Source organism: Mytilus californianus, unplaced genomic scaffold (assembly GCF_021869535.1).
Source record: "Mytilus californianus isolate M0D057914Y unplaced genomic scaffold, xbMytCali1.0.p SCAF_7, whole genome shotgun sequence".
In the NCBI taxonomy this organism is placed as follows: Eukaryota; Metazoa; Mollusca; class Bivalvia; order Mytilida; family Mytilidae; genus Mytilus; species Mytilus californianus.
In genome coordinates this window covers 75,416,972-75,430,739 of record NW_026262723.1, presented here as the reverse complement: position 1 = coordinate 75,430,739, position 13,768 = coordinate 75,416,972, and the positions used below count along the sequence as shown (strand labels likewise).

The window sequence follows — 13,768 nt, the reverse complement described above, 5'->3', positions numbered from 1 at the left end:
GCTGTGGAATATCTTAACAATTATTGTATTTCTCTTAATTTATTAATTGCTTCACTTAACTAAACAACTAAAAAAATTAAACAAGTATTTAACAAAACCCTTCAGCAGTGTACGATATTAGGGTCAAATGGAGCTGCTTGAGATGTAGCCAGTACATAACGGTGGGCTGAACAGTGAACACCTATCATTTCTGAATTTTCTTCTTGACACTTTTTGATTACACCGTTGTATTTATCAGTCATTACACTGGCTTCATTAGTGCCAATGAAGCGACTGATGTCTATACCTCTCCCTGCCAAATGTGAAACTATATCACTGTAAATTTTGCTAGCATCTGCAGTTGTAGATGTAATTTAAATATTTGCCAAAAATCTGACTCAATTTCGTTGTCTTTCAAATACTCGCAGTACACCAGAAGTTGCTTTTCATATGCCCTTTCAGTACTCTCATCTACCACAACAGACAAAAAATCTGATTTATTTACATAATGTTAATGTTTGGCATATACTTTCAGGAAAACATGATTGATATTCAGAAACAGATGTCTGACTAACATAATTAATAGTTTTAGATTTACGCAGTTTAGATGACAAGTCTAACCATATATAGTCCGACAAATTAATTGTTGCGGTAAATTGGCTTTTAAGTGCTGATCTGTAACTGCTAAATGATAGGAAACTGTCATGGCAGAAGTGATTGCTTTTTCCTTTTCATTAAGTTTATCTTCCAACACTTTTTTCATAGGGCTCCAGCTTCGAGAAAATCTGATCATCTATATGGCCACGGGTTGTAAGAAAAAAAAGAAATTCGTTTTTTTATTAAATTTATTTTATAATTTAAGATCAGTGTCTTTATTAATTTATTCAGAACCTTTTTGAAAAATAAATACTGCAAAGAACGTACCACTAGAATTGCATTTAAAAGCTTATGATATCGCCATTACCATTTGTGAATAAATACAAAAAGGCCAACACTTTTGTTTAAACAAACTTTACAGGTCGATTCTCTCAGATAGATACGAATTCCTTGATATATCAATGTTTTATGATCGACGTTACTTGATTAAAAGCCCAATTAATCAGGGTTACAAACCCAGCTTTTATTTTAATCGCCTAAGAGATTATATTTCGTTTAAAAGTTTCCTATCAAAAAAATGCTATAATAGTAAATCCCTTTTAACTTCTGTAAATTGTCTTATTTTTTCAGATAATGTATATGGCAATCGTTTTATATGCTCCGGCTCTGGCTTTTAATGCAGGTAACTATGTACTTCACTTAAAAAATGAAAGAAGATTTAAGTTTTTAACAAAACTACAGTAAGTGACGAAGGTAATTTTTTGGGACATACATTTAGTTTTGGATAAATACTTAAGTAAATATTACCTGATGGAAAATGTTGACCATAAATTTATAGACTTTCATTTGTTCCTTTTCTAATAACCATGATTCAATTGTGTGATGTAAATCATAATGGTGCATTGTTTTCATACGATTAGACAGTGAGACAGATGGGTTTGGCTATTATCGTTAGGTCCTATTTAGTTATGTAGCCTGTTTCGGTTCTTATACATCATTCATTTGGCTTTCAAATATTCTGCTTTGGTCGTTCGTGATGAAGTTAAATCCAGAAAAAAAACGTTTCGAACGCATGAAATTTATAAAATGTAGGTTTTTTTGAAGCAATATTACTTTTATGTCACACTAGTGTTGCCGGTGTCAAAAAAGAATAATTTACACTTCTTAAATTAAAACTTGCATGTATATATATGCCGATTATTGCGCATTCTGCAAAAGAGAGGACGAAAAATACAAATGAGGTATTCATTAGGATTTAGCAGCTCCAGAAGAATAGGCAGATCGTGCTCCACATGCGGCACCCTTTGTGTTGTTCATGTAAGGATAAATGCGATTATGTCACATTCAATGAAAAGAGGACGGGATTTTAGTAACGACAATTGGAACACATCTGTCTCATTTATAAAATTTGCGAAGGGATGACTTCCGACTTCATCACTAGGACCCTTGGTTTAATAGTTACCTCGTGAGCAGCAACACTCTGTCAGGGAAATCATATTAGGAAATGCACGCTCTGGGATATCTTATCAACTGGAAGATATATACTCCATATACATGAACTTCTGGAATGTTGCTACATAGGAATGGCAAGTCTACAATTACAATTACTTTTGTTGTCAAGTTTCGTTCTTTACTGAACCCCACTGATTGTCAATTTCTAGATGTAAGTCAAAATATGAGGAAGGCTTAAGTGTCAAGTTTGATGGGATTTTTTTTTTTAATAAATAGGTCCTCAAAATAAAATAAATATATTTTCAGAAATCAAGCATCTTGATAATGTCAGGATCAGTGAGTTTGTTGTTTAAATTCGATTGGGTTTTTTAAAGTATAATTTACCCCTCCATAAAACAAGATATTTGTATCTACAGTGGCCATTTGTAATAAAACCAAAGTAGGACCAATTCTTTCAATTTGCCGTTTAAGTTTGGAATGGGAAATTCTCGTGTAAAGGGTAGAAAAATGAAATGTTTTATTCTATTGCAAGACGATAGAGATTTAAAGTGTAAACTGTGGATTCATTTATTTTCTTGATTACCAATTTTCGTGGATTGAGGAAAACTTGCATTTTTGTGGATATTTGATTTCTTCGTTTTTCAAAATTCTGCATATAATAATACAGCAAATTTGTAATTCGTTGATCATTCAAAGTCGTGGTTTCCCTGTACCGACGAAATCCACGACAATTAGTATCCAACAGATAATATTGAATCCACAGTACTCGAACAGATCTTTGGAATTATTTAGTATCCACATCTGATTCATACCGGTACCGCTCCTAGACGTGATAGTTTCAAAATACTTTGAATTCCGGCTTTGATTGACAACATATTTGTCATGGAGGTAGCTCAAGTGCTTTGCGAAATTTGTGTCTTTAAAGGTCCATGTAGCACGAGTAATCATAGACACATTCAGTTTATTAATTCTAATTTGTATCAACGACCTAATAGCCTTAACCCATTAAGAAAGAGAACAACGTCTTCATTTTCGCGTTTAGCCCACTACCTGGCATAATTCTAGACTGAATCCATCATTATTTAAAAGTTATGTTCAATTGGATAGATTTAAGCTCGAGATATTTCGGGCCTTTGGTTTGCACATTCCGCATAGAATTGTTACTAACAATGTGCAGGTCACCAGTAATCACATGGAAAGCCTGATAATATACAAGTAGAGAACTAGTAGGTGCTATCAGGAGGTTTGAACGTAAGGTGGTCAATATTGAGATCCTGCATCATGTGTTTGAAAATGAAAATTTTAGTAGCAATTAAGTTAGTATAGGTATAAGGTATGATCGATACAGACGGATCTTAAAAGAAGAGAGGGATTAAACTGATTTATGATGAGAGATTTTGCATTAACCGATGGCGTCAAGATCTTTGTTGGCCAGGGAACGTTTTAAAAAGGATGTTTTTTTTTCCTTTGGATTTTCACCAATACCAACTGGTCTAAAAAGTCATACTGGCAATTTCCGAAACGATAGCTGCAAGTTTGTATTGTATGAATGTGTATTTGTAACATAGGTTTCCGAATATAAGTTATACAAAGAATGAAGTTTGAAATGGGTTATGAATAAAGCGTCGTGTGGATGTGATGAATAACCAACCGCAACTGTATAAATGGCAAAAGGTCATTATTAAAGAATTCATGGATAGTAAAATTACGGTGATCATAACCGCCTGACTTTTACACAACGGTTTCATTGCAATTCAAATATTTAAACGTAAACAATTATTTCTTTTTGGCAAAGGAAGGGAGTTTACTAATTACAATTATAGATACATGTAATCTTTAAAGGTTTTCTCTTATTTACATTCGTTTAAATTTTTTCAACCGTAAAACACAATCGAACATTAAAAAGTACTATTATTCTTATTATGATGTTTTTTTAATAATTCTTTAATTCTGATGACAGTAACTGGACTTTCGCTGTGGGGTACAATATTGTCTGCTGGGATTGTATGCATATTATATACATCCATCGTAAGTATACATATTAGCAGTGTAACATGTTAGAATTACATGTTGAGTATACATTGAAAGTCACAGTATTGAAGCAAACGGTAAATGTTAGTCATAGTATTGAAAAAAAGAGTAGATGTTCATCATAGTATTGAAACAGAATTAATGTTAGTCATAGTAGTGAAACAAAGAGTTAATGTTAGTCATAGTATTGAAACAAAGTTCGTGTTGCTCAGTCTTTGGTTTACTATATGTTCTCCCATTTATTTGTATTGTGGTTCTGTCATGTGATGTTGTCGTTTTGGTGTTGTGTTTGACGTTGCCATAAAAGCGGGAGGTTTGGCATGCCACAAAACCAGGTTCAACCAACCATTTTTTTCTTAAAATGTCATGTACCAAGTCAGGAAAATGGCCATTGTTATATTATAGTTTGTTTCTGTGTGTGTTACATTTTAATGTTGTGTTTTTGTTGTGTCGTTGTTCTCCTCTTATATTTGATGCGTTTCCCTCAGTTTTAGTTTGTAACCCGAATTTGTTTTTATCTCTATCGATTTATGAGTTTCGAACAGCGGTATACTACTGTTGCCTTTATTTACTATGTTGTGTTTTGTGTACCGTTGTTTGTTTGTCTTTTTTCTTTTTAGCCATTGCGTTATCAGTTTATTTTCGACTTGTGGGTTTGAATGTCCCTTTGGTATCCTTCGTCTCTCTTTTAATTAGCTGACTGCTCCTTCCTCAACGATCAATTAAAAAAGTATAACAAAAACATTGAAATCAAATGTATATTCAAAAAGGCGAAGTCCACAAAAACTGACAAAATCAAATGTTAGACACTATCAACAAACAGAACGAATGGAATGCAAGTGTCGTATTCCTGACTTGGTATAGGCATTTTCCGAAGAAAAAAATGGTCAGTTGAACTGGTTTTATAGTTAGCTAAACCTCCAATAATATGATGATAACTGTGTTTTTTTCTTTGAATGAACACATATACTATAAACGTAAGTTAGAATAAAGAGCTGCGCCATAAGCACATGATACGCCCGTCTCCCTTTTAGCTCGTTCTTATGCTTTAAATGAATTTATATGATCAACTAGAAATATTGTGAACATTGCTCAATTAGACCCCCCTCCCCCTCACCACCACCTTAATAAAAAGACATGCTCACACAGTGGTACCAATTTACACAAAACATAAATACTTTGACATCATTAAGGCTACCTCAAGAGAAACTAAGTTTGCGATCTTGATTGTTTAACGAATAACAATCTATAACCGTCCAAAGTGTGAAACATTTTAGAAGATTTTTCAACAAATAAAGTTCCATAATTGCGCAATGTCATATCAGAAATTTATAAAAACAAAAGAGAGCTTATTTCAATTGATATAAACAAGTGACCAAAGTTTTATGAACATTGCTCAAAACATTTTTGAATTATAGTCAGAAAACTGGAAAATCATTACCACCAACCCCCTTTCCACGCACTTTTCTTATGAATAAAGTCCGGATTCTCTAGAACGTAAAATCAGAAATTTTTAAAAATCGAATGGAACTTACGTGAATAGATATAAACAATTCACCAAAGTTTCATGAAAATTGGTGAAAGCGTTTTTGAGTGATTGCCCGAAGTGTTGTTGACGGACGGACGGACAACGGTATACCATAATACGTCCCCTAATCGGGCGTATAATAAAGTATAATATGCACTGAAATCGGTAGTATATATCTTAATACCTTAACAACACGTTTACTGCTCCCAGTCGACGAGGTTAAGTGAAATTTATTTTACACGTTTACTTTCCGTTTCTGAATTAATAGAAAAAAACATATAACAACAAACACAACTTGTTTAACTTTGAATTAAGCCCATGACGTAAGAGTAGGTTAAAGAAACAAAAAAGTTCAAGATTCTTAAAAAATATTTTCCGGCTTATAATCAGCTTGTTCTTTATATGATTTATATGATTTTTAGTTTAAAGCTACTATATGCACAGGATTTATTTGTTTTTACAGTTTTGACTTAGAAGAAAAGCCGACATGGCTAGAAAATACAAATAATTACACCATTACTAACATAACTCTATATTAATATTCTTGTAATGATTAGAAAATACATAAAATAACACCATTACAAACTTAATCCCAATTTTATATTCTATTTTTAGAAATTTACTTATGACGTCACTTTTTGTGGCGTTGATACATTCGTGTGACGCATAGTTCATAATTTTATTGCGGTGTAAATGGGAGGTGTCCGTTGTTATTCCGTGGTTTACATGTTGTTATGTACTATTATATTATTTATTTATGTATGTCTCTGTCCTGAGTGTTATTGCGTTTAGTTGTAATGTATTCCTGTCACGTAATGTTGTCATTTTAGCGGTATTTACAACATTGCCATATAAGCGGGAGGTTTGACTAGCCATAAAACTAGGTTCAACCCACCATTTTTTCTTAAAATGTCCTGTACCAAGTCAGGAATATGGCAGTTGTTATCAAATAGTCCGTTTCTGTGTATGTTGGCGTTTGTTTTTGTAGCAGTTCAGTGTTTATATTGTTCCGTTGTTTTCCTCTTATAGTTGATGTGTTTCCCTCGGTTTTGGTTTGTGACCTGGATTTGTTTCAGTTTAATTAATTTATGACTATTGAACAGTGGTATACTACTATTGCCTTTATTTATATTTCTACTATGAATTTCACTTCTATTTAGGGAGGTATGAAAGCAGTTTTATGGACTGATAGTTTCCAGGCTGTACTCATGCTAACAGGTATCCTGGTAACCCTTATTTTGGGAACTGTGAAAGTTGGTGGGATAGCTGCAGTTTGGAAAATTGCAGATGAAAATGGAAGAATAAATTTCACTGAGTAAATAAAGTAACAAAAGAAACTTGACGAATATGTAGTCATATTTGCAAAGTGCACGTAATTTTTATCAGAATATTTTCAATGAACTCCTGCTCTCTTTCAGTTTTTGTCTGTTTCTGTTTAACCCTTGATGCAATACCAGTTTTCCATGTAATATTGTTTCAAACGTTAGCCACTATCAACAAACAGAATGAATGGTTTCAGTATGAATATATATTGCGATGTTGATATTTGAACAAATTCATTGGTTTCCGTAATCAAATTATTTTTATATGTAAGTCACTGTAAGTAGTAAGAATATATTACAGAGACAAATATTGCATACATATATATTAATGAGATATTAGTATACCTTGTTTTGATAGACCAACATGCTAAGCCTTATATTTGAAAGTGCTAGCAAATTGTAATTTAAAGACAAACAACACTAAGCAAAACACGACAAAGATAACTAACTGTAAACAAAAACGAAATCCATCAAAAACGGGAGTGATTTCGGGTAATCCGGAACGGTAATCAATCCTTGAACCAATAATGCCCGTCCTTTACAAATGAAAATTGTAATCAGTAATATTCCTAACCAAGAAAATGAAAACGGAATAGCCCTTTGAATAATTTATGCTCGCCAAATCTTAAACGTTTCAAAAACGAATCTTTTCAAAATTAGGCTTTGTCAATTTTGGTAACGGGTCATTTAATGTATTGTGCATTATCAAAATAAGTTTACTGATTGAATATAATTGTGTTATTTTTTCGTTAAAAAAGCTCTTTGAAGCATATTAAAACCTCATCAAAGATCCCATAAGATCATAATATGGTAAGCCAGACGCGCGACGCAAGAAATTTCAATCAAACAGTGTCCGTATATTCATGCCAGTACCCGATACTTGCTATTGGGCTGGTGATAATCTCAGGAGCGAACAGTCCACTAGCAGAAGTATTGACCAAATTGAAGTAGAAACATTAACGGAAACCAATTGTAATGCATCAGATACGAATTTAGCAGAGGTATCGACATAGTGGTTGTAAGATAACATCGTTCGAGCAATTATTAATAACTGTATCGTTGGTTTATATGTATAGATAAATTACATCATCTTATGTTATTCTTCTATTATTAAGTGTAGATATGAAGCCAAAACAGATAAATCAATAAAAGAACAGAGTTCCCCCGTGTTACACATATTTTATCTTTCCAAGGTAAAAGGGCAATAACTAATTAAAACACTTTTTTGTAGCGCTAACGAGGCCATTTTCCATAAATTTGATATTTCAAAGGGGCATAACTCTTTTAAAAAGAGTCGATCGGCAACCATTATAGAACTTGTTCGAGATATTGCTGATATTAACCTATAGTATAAGTTTTATAAAAATCTGTCAATAATTGTAACCGTGAGAGCGCTAACAAGGCCATTTTCCATAAATTCAATATTTCCAAGGGCATAACTCTTTTAAAGAGTCGATCGGCCACCATTATAGAACTTATTCGAGATAATGCTGATATTAACCTATAGTATACGTTTTATAAAAATCTGGCAAGAATTGTACACGTGAGAGCGCTAACAAGACCGGACGGACGGACACACGGACGGACGGACGCCCGGTATTTCCATGTCCCCCGCAACGCGTTACGCGGAGGACAAAAATACAAAGCAATATGTGAAGCGATGGAATCACAATGTATTTATTTACGAAAAATCCGTTAGTTTGATACAATACTCCATACTGACTGGGAATGGGAAATTTTACATTTTTTTTTATCACGGTGCAAGTCTTGAAATGTTTAAATATTTAGTTTTAGTTTCAATATGTCAACACGTTATACTGTATGGAGTGCTATTATTGGTCAAGCTTTTATGTGGATCACACTATTTGGAACCAATCAGGCAATGGTACAAAGAACGCTGACATGTCCAACACTTAAACATTCCCAAAGGTAAGTATACTTTTATATTTCCTGAATACGAATTTATGGTACTTAGATACTTGGCATCAATTGTAAGTTTAGATTTGTCTAAATTTTAAAAACCACTTAAAACATAAGTTTGATATTTCAAGATTTATAGACGAATAATTAAAAAACGTAATGTTATAATTCTTTTCAGCTTCGAAGCACTAATCTGTGAGCTGATGATATTCATGGGACTAACAGTCCACCAAATGCGGTATTAACCAGTGTTAGACAATTAAAATAACACTTCATATTTGTTATAAATATGATGTGTCTAAAGCTCAACCTCACAAATAATTTGGTTTACCATATACCTTTCTATAGAATTGAGAATGGAAATGGGGAATGTGTCAAAGAGACAACAACCCGACCAAAAAGCAGTAAACAGCCGAAGGCCACCAATGGTCTTCAACACAGCGAGAAAATCTCGCACCCGGAGTCGGGCTTCAGCTGCCCCCTAAACAAAAATGTGTACTAGTTCAATGTAAATGGACGTCACACTAAACTCTAAAACATAAATGAACTAACTAAAATAAAAATACCTACAATACTAACAAAGGACAGAGGATCCTGACTTGGGACAGGCTCAAAAATTGCGGCTGGGTTAAACATGTTTTGTGAGATCTCAACCCTACCCCTATACCTCTAGCCTCCCGTTAGGGGTTTAGTATCATACCATCATAAAAAATATGAGAAGAACATAACCCGTATCATGCCAACAGCTGGTTTTAGAATAAATGTGTTTTTTCCGATGCAAAGACCCTATGAGTGAATCAATATTAATATTATACCCATAAGATAGAATTTTCTAAGATTCTGCTATCGACGTTTATAACAGGGCTTTGTGGATAAGTGTACCTGGACTAATGATGATACTTGTGGTCGGAGGATTGAATGGTCTGGTTGTCTTTGCTTACTATCATACCTGTGATCCTCTTTCAACAGGAACTATTAAAGCGGGTGACCAGGTTTGTAAAGCTTATCAAAGCAGAATTGACTTGGTTTGAAGCAGCACAATCACAATAATGTTAAGTAAATGATTAAATATGTAAAATGTAATCCACGGTAAGGGATATCACTTGATACGCGACAACTGGAGACCTCAACCTAAAGGTCATCACGGTATGGCAATTTGAATAAATCGTGAAACCGAACGGATGCATGACAATTAAATCTACAAACAGAATGTCAGATTTTCATTCTTTTATCAAGATTGCACGAGTAACAGACAAATTAATGTGCTATTTGAAGGTAAATGAGATTTCAAAGTTTAGACATATTAACCAACACTTACGTTGAAAATGAATAGGTACTAGAAACGCATATATATGTATGTATTAAATATGTTTTTTTTTTTTATAATTTCAAGTTGTTACCATTGTTTGTAATGGACATAATGGGACGTTATCCTGGAGTATCTGGTATTTTCATTGCAGCAGTATTCAGTGGTGCACTTAGGTACATTTTACTAGTGAGATTCAGAATACACTGCAATTACTTATAATTAACTAAATAAAGGATATAACTAAACTGTCCAAATTTATTGTTTGATTAAGTATTAAAAGCACACCTAACTGAATAATTGGACGAATTAATATCAAAACAAGTGGATACAAACACATACAAAAAAGAACAAGTAAAACAAAAGTAGCGTGTAAATTAAAGAGAACTAAATTAATAGTTTTAGCCGGCTTTGACGAAGTCCAGAGACCGGTGTAATATTTGATTTGGCTTTATAACTGATTTAATTCGAGCGCCACTGATGAGTCTTATGTAGACGAAATGCGCGTCTGGGTGACAAATACTCACCCTGTTATCTTTGATGGGTTTAATTTATTATTGATAGGCGGGCGTTGAATGCCGATAGCCTTATTGAAAGTAATTAAATCACTTAAAAGTCTTTATCTGTATTCTTGTTAAATACTTTTCTGTTACCAAGATAATGCTCATTAACTTAAACTCCGTGAGTACATTTTTGGCCAAAAAAAATTGTGAAATGTACACACCATAAGATACATAAGGAGGAACATCATCATCTTAAGAGGGAAGTATTGGTATGTGATAGCAAAATTGATATCGTCTTTTTTGTCGTATATTTTAGGTTAAATTTTGCCATTTACTACAAAGACAGTTACGTTGACTGTTATTAAGCTTATATTAAGTAGTTCGTTGGGATAGATACATTCAGCACGTTCATTAAATGGTGGAAGTTGATTATTTGTGAATTGAAAATCGAGTTGTTTAAAGAAAAACTGAATTTGTTTTGTTAGCATTTCCATTTATTTTGAATATTTCTTGTCGGGTAATACTTTTCTTTGACAATATGTATCATACAAGAATCGAAACCTTTTTTTATTTCAGCTCTGTGTCTTCTGGTCTGAACGCAATGTCTGCGGCACTTCTACAGGATATCGTTAAGCCATTCTTATCTACAACTCTCACCGACAAAAGAGCAGCAATCATCTCAAAATTCATAGGTGATTAAAACAAAATAAAAAGAAGGCATTCATTTCGGCTTGACATCTACCTTCATTTGCTAGTAGAAGGAATGATCAGCCACATAATTAGTCGCTATAAAGTAGTATGAATCTATCACATAACATCCTTCATGTGTTCATATGCGATTCAACTGTCAAATATCAGATCATATTTTTGAATTTTGTCTTGCATCTAGAATGTCTACTCTGCAAAATAGAAACACGTGTTCTTTTTTTCTTCAAAATTTAATTCTGTGTACTTAAAATTAATTTTATAGTTTATATTTGAAGGAACAACACATCAGTCGATAAATTGGGTCGTATGCCGGTGATGCTAAATTCAGAATCTAACGCGACCACTATGTGCAGCTAACACTATTCTGCATCTCCTTGGCATGGATCGAATCAAAATGTGTTAATCTTTGCCATTCATTTTGCAACGTTTAGTTGAGTTGGTCCAATGATTGGAGTGCGAGTTGGCGTTTGGACACGCGTCTTTGGAAACGCGTCTATCACGTTGGTCCAAAAGATGCTCTATTTGAATCAAATCCGGCGACTTTGAGGGTCATGTCAATACACTAATGCTGTTCCGAGCTAGGAAATCAATTGTTACCGTGGTTGTATAGGACCCGCGAATGCCCCTCTGTCATCTAATAACAATGAGGAAATGTGGCCGCAAAACATCATCTATAATGTAGAGCTGTTAAATTTCCTTGGACACGCTCCAGGTTTGTTCTGCGGTTGTAGGTTATCATGATGCTAACAACTTCTACCAAACATCGTGAGGACCTTATGTACACTCAACGTAAAAATTTAGAAAAACAGAAACCAGTAGCAGTTTTCGTGCAGAAGTGAATTTCATTTAATCATTGTATTCTTTCATGTTTATCATGTTTATTGTTCTACACATTTAGTAAAATTTAATTTGTGAAATGTATCCTTTAAAACTGTTTGATGAAGTACCATATGAAATGAAGAAAAATTTCTATTATATTTTTTAAAGACAAATATCATACATTTCAGTACTGGTCCTCGGGATTGTATGTTTGGTATTTGTATACATTGCATCAGCCATGGGAGGCGTTGTCAAGGTAATGTTTATTGAAAGGAAGTCTTACATGTAAGTTAAACAAATAAATAGATTCCGTTACTGAACAGAAATAACATGTACATCTTCGAAAATTTAATGCAGAAAAAAAACTTTGAAATTATTAAAGTTATATATTTCATTAAACTTTCACCAAGTTAATGTAGACATTAACATTTATGAATATGTTTATTTTATGTTTCAAAGTAGAAAACTTGAATATAGGAGCTCTTTAATTTATAGTTTAATAATTTTATTCATTTTTGTTATACTTTAAGTTTGAGAAGAAAAGCGTGCATGGTCTGTCCTGCTTGAAATCCAGATTATACATTTTGTGGCTTATCTATTCGTATCTAAAAATGAAATTCATACAATTGATACCAAAATCAAATGAATTCATCAAAATCACATTCATGACTTTAAGGATGAACTCGATAACGGCTGGTATCTATTAGAGGTGCACGTGTTTTCCAATTATTTCAAAATCACGCAATACAAGGTTGCGACCAAATAAAACTTCGTACGCCTTTTTGTGTCATTGTATAAACAATTGAGATTTCCTTTTTATTCGTGGGGTACCAATTTTCGTTGATTCCATTCCAGAATTGTCAAATCTGACTTTGTTGTTTTACAAGATAACAAAAATATTTAATGACAGATCATTAAAAAAAATAAAATCCCATATGTCCCAAGTACAGTTGATTAAAAGTACATTTCCAATGGGATATTTAACAATATTAGAACTTCCAATTAGAAAATTTAATGTTCCCATGGGCATTTTAAAGTTCACATGGGAAAACAGGAATTCAAAAAGTTCCCATGGGAATTTAACTTTTCGTATGGGAACAATCATGTTTCTCCCCATTGGAACATTTATTCTTCCTATGGGAACATTTTTTTCAATGGGAAAATTTGGCTTCCCATAGGAACATATTATTTACAATGTAACATTTTTTCCATTTGAGTAGTTTTCTCCTAGAAAAATTGAAATTTGTTGAAAATACAGGATTTATAATATTAAACTATTGCAGTAAGCAGGTTTTCAACAAGATATCAATATGGTTTCGTATAGAAAGTTGCAATCAATATCAAACTTCCATGAAATTCTGATTATCCAGTAAAATATGAAACAATAAGAGTTAGTTTTTTTAAATTTAGTGGTGTGTTTTTAAAAACAAATAAGATTTTCTTTTGAATAGTGAACATACATTTTGCAGTTGAAATACATTATATGTCCTGAGCGCATTTTTCTATGCTCGGAGTTCACCTTTTGAGGACAACCCCACAGTAACATATACATCACTTTTCTATATATTGTCAAAAAGGTTTATTCCCAATTGTCCAACTTTTA

General features: G+C 33.0%; 1 protein-coding gene across 1 annotated transcript in view; it reads left to right on the top strand.

Annotated features, from left to right (window-relative positions):
* Nucleotides 1-13,768, top strand: part of LOC127708483 (sodium-coupled monocarboxylate transporter 1-like) — a 50,479-nt gene that overhangs the window by 10,503 nt on the left and 26,208 nt on the right. The window contains exons 3-10 of the mRNA XM_052213360.1: nt 1,207-1,258; nt 3,989-4,056; nt 6,748-6,902; nt 8,698-8,838; nt 9,692-9,821; nt 10,223-10,311; nt 11,215-11,330; nt 12,354-12,421. Coding sequence (XP_052069320.1) covers nt 1,207-1,258; nt 3,989-4,056; nt 6,748-6,902; nt 8,698-8,838; nt 9,692-9,821; nt 10,223-10,311; nt 11,215-11,330; nt 12,354-12,421 — 819 coding nt within the window. The remainder of the gene's footprint in view (nt 1-1,206; nt 1,259-3,988; nt 4,057-6,747; nt 6,903-8,697; nt 8,839-9,691; nt 9,822-10,222; nt 10,312-11,214; nt 11,331-12,353; nt 12,422-13,768) is intronic.